The sequence below is a fragment of the Haemorhous mexicanus genome, chromosome 7 (assembly GCF_027477595.1).
Source record: "Haemorhous mexicanus isolate bHaeMex1 chromosome 7, bHaeMex1.pri, whole genome shotgun sequence".
In the NCBI taxonomy this organism is placed as follows: domain Eukaryota; kingdom Metazoa; phylum Chordata; class Aves; order Passeriformes; family Fringillidae; genus Haemorhous; species Haemorhous mexicanus.
The window spans coordinates 42,033,758-42,042,472 of NC_082347.1; the positions used below are offsets into that span (position 1 = coordinate 42,033,758).

At 58.0% G+C, this 8,715-nt stretch overlaps 1 protein-coding gene across 1 annotated transcript in view; it reads right to left on the minus strand.

Moving 5' to 3' along the window:
* TCERG1L (transcription elongation regulator 1 like) overlaps positions 1-7,134 on the minus strand; it is a 49,019-nt gene extending 41,885 nt beyond the window's left edge. The window contains exons 1-3 of the mRNA XM_059852251.1: positions 6,853-7,134; positions 5,135-5,281; positions 3,706-3,886 (exon numbers count right to left, since the gene is read on the minus strand). Coding sequence (XP_059708234.1) covers positions 3,706-3,886; positions 5,135-5,281; positions 6,853-7,134 — 610 coding nt within the window. The remainder of the gene's footprint in view (positions 1-3,705; positions 3,887-5,134; positions 5,282-6,852) is intronic.
* Between the last annotated feature and the right edge of the window lie 1,581 nt (positions 7,135-8,715).

Genomic DNA, 8,715 nt, shown 5'->3' on the forward strand with positions numbered 1-8,715 from the left:
ATCCCAGCTTTGCTGATATCCCAGCTTTCCAAGGGGAAATCAGCATCTGGCACTGGCACTGTAAGCCCAGTGAGTGCCAGAAGCAGCCCCGCTCACTTTCATGTGCAGTAAATAGAAATCCCTGGCTGCTCTCAGACAGCCCTGCCCTGCAGGCACCGAGAGCTGGATTTATTCACACGGAGCTCCCGGGGTCAGGAGGGATGATGTTATGGAAAGGTCAGAACAGCAGCCTTGCCCATTAACACATTGTCCGTGGGGTTATTTCTGTCATTTAGGTGGGAAAACAAACTTCAGTCCAAGTTTCTCTTGATTTGGGGAGATAACGGGAAAAGCACCAAAAAACCATAAACTTAATGAGCAAAACAAAAACTTTGTGAAAGCTGTGGTTAAAGCCAAGCATTCCCAGACCTAATAAAGCACTTGGCTGGCAGTGCTTGAATGCTCCACAAACAAAGAGAGGTTTGATGGCTTTAACGGGACATGAATGGGGTCCTGCTGTGCTATTCTCTGTCCCCAAACAGGGAGCCCCAGCACACACACACTTAAATACAAGATAATCCAATTTGGGAAGCCAAAACCTGAGTGCTTGTAAATGGAGATGTGCTTCAAACACAGAGCTGTGCTTAGGAGACACAGGAGGTCACAGGTTCTGGGTAGTGTACTTCATGAGAAAACAGAACCCAAATTCAACAGAGAGCAGCCCTATTTCATTCAGAATCTGTAAATGGAATTAGCTAGCAAGCTGGGCCTGTGTTTGGGTGTGTATCTGCCCATCAGTGCTGACACTGTCTTGGTTCTGTAAAGGGTACTGCCATCAGGAGAAAGGAAAGATGTGAATGAGAAGGATCAAAATGTAATTTCCTTGGGATGCCCCACCTGACACCCTCATCTCCACCCAGGAGACACCGTGGAACCAGATGAGCTTTATGGTCCATTCCAGCCCCAACCTTTCCACAATTCCATGAAAAGCTTCCCAGATAAAGGCATAAGAACACCTCCCCCAGGCAGGGAGCACTGGTGGCATGGTCCCGACACCAGGAGTGCCAAACCACTCCAGCACACCTCCCAAGGACACCAGTGAATGTCCTATGCCACAGGGCTCCAGCTTCCACCTTGGAGGGTTGGAACCCACCACGGGGCCCTGCCAGCCCTCCCTCACCCCATCCAGCAGCCAGTGAGCTCACAGGGATGTGCAGGACACCCAGCTGGCACAGGCACAGGTGGCACAGGGCACCTGGCCAGCCCTGTCCTCACCCACACAGCGCAGGAGACAGAAACTTGAATCCTTCCCTCCCAGAAATACCAGTGCTGCCTCTGCAGAAATGAAGTGCTGCCTTCCCCCCAGAGCAGCCATGAGCCAGGCATCATTGCCAGGGGCAAAGGCCACCCTGCTCCTCAGAAACACAGCACAGACCCATAACTCACGGTGGGCACTTTGGGAGAGAGCGATAACTGCTGCTCCTCCCAGCAAATAGCACCTTGGAGTGGCTGGGGCTGCAGCTGTTAAATTATGCACATTAGCCTTGCCGGGCTCCGTGCTCACTCCTGGAGCTGAGGAAGGCTGCAGCTCCATCGAGAAAACAATTATATCATTGCTGATTGCTGGGGAAGGCAGAGCTGCTGCCACAGCGGCTCCAGAGTGAATGCTGCACAGAAACCTGATTAACTGCCCTGATCCCACTCCACTGAGAACCTGCTCCCAGGATCTTTATTACTGCTCCCATCAAGGGCAGATACTGCACAGGAAACTCTTCCAGTGCTGCCATGGGGAAGCAGCTCCTGGCTCTGGCAGGACAGGGATGGGGCCACTCTGCAGGAATGGCCACAGGTCCCTCACGAGCTCTGGAGCCCCACACAGCCTAGGATGGGATGGACTGGCACCAACAAGGATGGGAAGGAATTCCTGACTGACCCTGGCACATGGTGCCCAGAGCAGCTGGGGCTGCCCCTGGATCCCTGGCAGTGCCCAAGGCCAGGCTGGACACTGGGGCTGGGAGCACCTGGGACAGGGGAAGGTGTCCCTGCCATGGCAGGGGTGGCACTGGGGGGGATTTGGGGTCCCTTCCAACCCAAACCATTCCAGGATTCTGTGATCCCATTATTTACAGAGATGCTTGGGAGAGCTGAGCTCCTCTCTGCCCTTCTGCCGCCCCGAGGGAGCTCAGCTGGCAGCCAGCACTGAGCCAGCTGCTGCAGGAGGAGCAGGGTCCAGCTGCAGGGCTCCTGAGCAGACAGCCACGGGCACGTGCACTGCCTGGGGGAGGAAACCCTTCCCTTCCCAGGGCTTCCTGCAGCCCACAGAGGTGGCACCAGGCTGGCAGTGTCCCTGTTCTGCCTGGCACTGCCCCTGAGCTGCTCCCAGGAATGCTCTTGCCTTATATCTGCCATTCTGCATGTGATAAAATACATTTGTGCACGTTTAAAATACTGAAATATTTTAAAACATTGAAGTCCTTAAAGGGTGCAGGAACAGGAGGGGCTGTGGCTCTCCTGCCCAGACCCCCTCCCTCAGCAGCACACCCATCCTATGATTCCCTAGCAGCCTGGGCACGCAGCTGCTTCTGTGTGAATAAATACCAATAAATGCTCTAATCAACAGAAATTAATTCATTCCAGGGTTTCCCCACAGCACTGACCCCTCCAGCTGAGCCCTGGGCAGTGCTGGCAGAGGAGAGGAGGCTGAGCCACAGCTCTGCTCAAACACCAAAATACAGACCCAGGTGAAGGGGCCAACGCGTGCCAGGGCACCCCCTGCTAATTAATGAGGCTGGTAACGAGCCCAGGAGCCAGAATCTCCTCCAGCACACTCTGAACCTCAGCACTGATGGCAAACACCACGTCCTGGGTGCTGCACAGCTCTGAAATACAAACTGCTTCTGGGGAGAGCCTGCGGAAAGGGGAGCTCTGCTCTCAGCCCCAGGGACAGCACCTTTGCTCTCAGGAAGGCAGGAACAACTGACAGCCAGCCAGTAATTCCAATTCCCAGTTTAGGAGTGTATTTAGGGGCTGAAACATCAGTGGCACTTTTCTCCTCAGCCTTCTGGATAGAACTGCTATTTTAATTTACTCCTGCAGCCACCAAACAGAGATGCAGCCCTGCTGGAATGCAGGGTCTGCTCTTGTCCAAGGATAAACACTCTTTACCAGGTGTAAATCTCAGTTACCTAAAGCACCACAGAATATTTACACAGTTAATATTTATAACTTTTAGTTCTTCTGTTCAGTTATGCAGATTAATGGAACTGATTTCACAAATGACTGAGCCTTAATGAGATGATGGATCCAGTGCTCCTCTCCTGCTGGCTGTCTGCACAGACCCCACCAAACTCTGCAAACGAGCAGCCAGCAGAATCCTACACGGCCTGTGCCACAGAACCACAGAATCACTGAGGCTGTCAGCGATTTCTGCTTGAAAAATAAACTCAGTAGGTGGGGAGTGGTTGGTCCTTTCCTGGCAGAGGCCACCAAGCAGCTCCAGAACAGCCTGGCACAATCTGCTGTAATTACACAGGCCCTTTCTTCCTTTCAGTCATTCAGAGGGTGAGCTGCACTTGGCCATCAAGGCTCTGCTCAAGCAAGGGCTTGCAGCTGAGTGGAAGCAAATTCTCTGCTTTAGAGAGCAGCTGTGCCTCTCTGGGGGATGCATTAAGGGAAAACCACCGAGAAACAGGCAATACTTAATTATTGATGTTCTCATTTCCTGACCTGGGATCAGCTGAGGGGCCAAGACGAGCGTGGGCAGTGGCCTGGAGGCAGCAGCTGGCCTGGCTACAGCCATGGCCACTTGATTGCTCAGCAGCAGAGGCTTCTCAGCCCCCTGGAACAGCCTGGACTCCTCAGGCTGGATCCAGGCCGAATCCAGGGCAAAGGCATTGTTCAAATAGATCTGTCCAACAGAAAGAAAGAGAAACGTTACACTTTGAAATCCCAAACTCAGAAATACAAGTGAGAACAAAGCATATTAACTCAGTATTTCAACAGGCAGGGCCTCAGCTGGGGACAAACTGCCCAAGCCAGGGTCCCTCAGTGCTGAGGCTGAAGTGAAGTGACCACTTAAAAATTAACTGGCTTTGACATGACAGATCAGCTGCTGCAGCAGCACGGGAGGCCAGGAATCCCTGGAGGCAGAGCTGTCCTGACACGGCCACTCCTGGTGCTGACACGGCCACCCGGAGTGACCCCATCAGCACCGGGGACTGCAGCCACCTCCTCAGCCTGGGGACACGGGGGTGAGGGACAGGGGGACAGGGCACAAAACCGGCTGAGGGACAGGGGGGACAGGGCACAAAACCAGCTGGGGGACAGGGGGGACAGGGCACAAAAATCAGCTGAGGGACAGGGGGGACAGGGCACAAAACCAGCTGAGGGACAGGGGTGACAGGGCACAAAAATCAGCTGGGGGACAAGGGGGACAGGGCACAAAAATCAGCTGAGGGACAAGGGGGACAGGGCACAAAACCAGCTGGGGGACAAGGGGGACAGGGCACAAAACCAGCTGAGAGACAGGGGGGACAGGGCACAAAAACCACCTGGGGGACAAGGGGGACAGGGCACAAAACCAGCTGGGGGACAGGGGGGACAGGGCACAAAAACCAGCTGAGAGACAGGGGGGACAGGGCACAAAACCAGCTGGGGGACAGGGCACAAAAACCAGCTGAGAGACAGGGGGGACAGGGCACAAAACCAGCTGGGGGACAAAGCACAAAGCTGGTGTTCAGCACTCAGCTGGCAGAGGGGCAGAGGTGAGAACCAGAGGTGGGATGGGGCCACCCTGGCACCAGGGATGTGGCAGTGCCCACACTGACACCGCTCTGCCAGCACTGGACTGTGGCTTTGGGACAAACAGTGGGAAAACCAGGGAGAAAGGGAAGATGGAATACCCCCATAATCACATCTCATAGGAAAATGAGGACATCCTACTCAAAGGAATAAATATCAGCGACATTTTAGTCCTATTAAAACTTGGGAACAGTGAAGCTGCAACTGCTGCTCCATCACCTGCCCCTTCCACAGGCTTCTCCTGACGAACATCATCCTCTTACTGCGCTGAACCCACAGCACTCTGCAGCTCGTGTATTTGATGTAGTCCAGAAAAAAGCCCTAAAACCCCTCGGCAGGCCAGGCTCGCACTTACTTTGCAGCTGGGCAGCCTTTTCTCAATCCAGCCCTTGCCGGCGTGCGGCGGCACCGCGGCGGCGTACACGGGCGGCAGCACCGGAACGAATTCCACGCTGGAAGAAGGGGAGAATCCTACGACCGGCGAATGAGCTCCAAATATCCACTTCGGAGGGGACAAAAAAACCAAACAAACACAAGAGGGGGAGTTAACAAAAGGATTTTACCCCGAGTAACCGATGCTTTCCACGATTTCCTAATGACGCGACAGACGAGCACGGGAAATGTCGGGAATGTCCCTTCAGCCCGCCCAGGGTTCGTGTTTCGCTGGGCACGGCAGGGTGGGAGCAGAGAGCGGTTCGGGAAGCCCAAAGCACAGCCTGGAGCAGGGCACACCGGCGGCATGGGCTCCTCTGCTCACACTGAACCGTACAGCGCCAGCAAGAGCCTGGAAATGCGTCGGGAGAGCCAAAGGAAACGCAGAAATGTATTTTTTTCTCAACTTAAATTCGCCTGGCAAATGGGTTCCCACAGCAAAACCACCTCTGCAGGTTCGTCGAGCGGTCTCCCGCTGGGGAATAATTGATGTTCCCGTTTCCGTAGAGCAGCACCGACTGTTTTCTCCCGAACCACAAGAGACGCTCGAGCTCGAAAAGGCTGGAAATCATCACACGGAATCGAGCGGACGCCACAGCGCTCGCAGCTCGCGTTTATTTTTACTTCTGTCCACCAAAAAACATAAAGCCGAGGCAAAACTGCGCGCACGGCTCCGACCTCTCCGCTGAGAGGAGCGAACACCGGCTGAGGGCTCCGCTACTGCGAGCAGCCTCACGGCAGCAATTAATAATTGAAATATTCATCAGGGAGAGCACTGGCGCGACACGCTGGTTCCAGTGACACGGCTCAAAACTTTCGTCTTCATAAATATTCACAGAACGCTCGGCGGCGATGCTGCCCCGGCGCCGGGAGCATCTCTCCCGTTCCGGCCGCATCTGCGGAGAGCGCATCCTGCAGCCGGCGAGAGCTCAGCCCCGCCGGAGGGACCCGCAGCCCCCCTGGCAGCCCCTCTCCTCCCAGAGAAATCCCCTCCGCACGTTTCCAGAGCCGCTGGAAGTGCCGCGATCCCACACACGCGGGGCCGCGACCGAGCCTGCGGGGCGCGGAGCGCCGGGAAGGGGGTGCAGAGCCGGGGGAAGGGGGGGTGCAGAACCGGGGGAAGGGAGTGCAGAACCCGGGGAAAGGGGAATGCAGAGCTGGGGAAAGAGGGGGATGTAGAACCCAGGGAAGAGGGTGCAGAGCTGGGGAAAGGGGAATGCAGAGCATCGGGAAGGGGGTGATGTGGAGCCCGGGGAAAGGGGAATGCAGAGCTTGGGAAGGAGGGGATGCAGCGCCTCGAGGGAGGGGGATGAAAAACCCAGGAAAGGGGGAATGCAGAACCCAGGGGAGGGGGGGTGGTGTAGAGCCCCGGGAAAAGAGGGATGCAGCGCCCGGGGAAGATGGGATGCAGAGCTTGGGAAGCGGAGGATACAGAGCTTGGGAAGAGGAGGATGAAGAGCTCGGAAAAGGAGGATGCAGAGCTCGGAAAAGGAGGATGCAGAGCCCGGGCAGCCCCCGCCGCCCCGCGGGGTTTGTCCCGCCGCCTCCCCACACCCCGCGGGCGGGGGTCTGGGTGCCGGGGCCGGCGCCGGGCAGCGGCTCCGGGAAAGTTGTGTCCCCGCACGGCGGCTCCGCCCTTACCTGGCCGTGCAGGAGCGGCTCGGCGGCCGCGGGCAGCAGCGGCAGCAGCGGGGGCTCGGCGGGGCCGCGCCAGCCCGGCCCGGGCCGCACCAGCGCGGGGGGCGGCAGCAGCAGCGGCGGCGGCGGAGGAGGAGGAGGCGGAGGGGGAGCCCCGGCGGCGGCAGCGCCCACCCGGAGCAGCCCCGCGGCCGCGGGCAGCACCCAGGCCCAGGGCGGAGCGGGGGGCTCGGCGGGCGGCGGCCACAGCAGCGGCGGCGGGCGCGGGGCGGCGGCCGGGAGCATCCTGCATGGCCCGGGCCGGCCCCGGGGCCGGGAGCGCCGCGCTCCGCTCGCCTCCGCCGCCCGGCGCAACTCCGAGCCCGCGGCAGCGCGGGCAGGCTCCGCCCGGCGCGGGGCGAGCGGGGCGGGGGCGCGGCGGGGCCGCCCCGGGGAGGGGGAGGGACGCGGGAGGGACGGACCGACCGATGGACGGACGGACGGACGGACGGAGGGAGGGAGGGGGCGCCGCCGCCCCGGTGCAGCCCCCGCTGGGAGCGCGGCTCTGCCGCGTTCGGTGCAGGAGCGAGTGGGATTCTCTGGTGATCCGCGGCGGCCGCAGGTGCGGAGGCAGCCCCTGCCCGCGGGGCATGGCAGAGGAGGCTGGGCTGGGCTGCGCCGGAGCCCCCCTCCCCACTAAAACCCTCCAGACTCCCCAGCACGTCCGACCCCCGGAGGTCCTCAAGCTCCTGGCCGTCCCCAGAAGCCTCAGCCCCCAAACCTCCCCGAGACCCCCGATCTCCCCTTCCCCAGGCCGTGCGAGTGCCGCGGCATCAGCGAGTTCAGGTATCCCAGGCATCCCACGGCTGCCCCTCAGCCGAGACCCCTCCGTCGGCAGGGAAAATAGCATGGATTGAAACTGCCAGAGGGCAGGGTTAGGTGGGATATTGGGAGGAAACTCTTCCGTGGGAGCAGGGGGACAGGGTGCCCAGAGCAGCTGGGGCTGCCTTGGATCCCTGGCAGTGCCCAAGGCCAGGTTGGACACTGGGGCTGGGAGCACCTGGGACAGGGGAAGGTGTCCCTGCCATGGCTGGGGTGGGAATGGATCCCTGGATGGACTTTAATGTCCCTTCCAACCCAGACCAGTCTGGGATCCTATGAATTTCGTGGCAGACAAGCAGAGAGGAGCCTGGTGCCGCTGCTGCTGCCCGAGGGCAGCTCCCTTGTCCTGTCCAGCCCAGCCCAGCTGATTCCAGGCTGAGCCCCCCAGCGCCGGCAGTATTCCCTTACAAACCCGTGGGTTTGTCCCTTACAAACCTCTGTGTTTGTCCCTCACAGCCCATGGGTTTGTCCTTTACAAACCTGTGGGTTTTTCCCTTCCAGCCCCTGGTTTGTCCCTCACAACCCGTGGGTTTGTTTCTCCTGCCATCTCCTCCCTGCTGTGAAATGAAGGAGCTGAGCAAGCCTCTGCTGACGGCATCACAGCTTCCAGCAGTTCCAGCAAAAAATTAAAGGAAAGAATAACGGCAAAATGGGCCAAGCCTGAATTCACACAACACACAAATGTTTCAGCTTCACTGTTTAAAATCGTTGCAGAGGAGTTTGATTCTCATGGCAGCAAATAACCTTAATAAAGGTAATACCCTAGAAGTTTTGGAATCAGATGATGATGATCTGTGGCTAAACAGGAGATCAGGGAAATGCATTTCTAATTACCCTGAGAGACACCGGGAGATGGAGATTGGAGTAATGCACAAAATGACAGAAATCAGATGAACAGAGGATCACTGCTAAATGTTTCAGTGTGTGGCTGTTTGTAAAACTCGAAACCACATCCTGGTAATTGGGACTGAGCAGAGGAATGGAAACACAATGACAAAATCAACA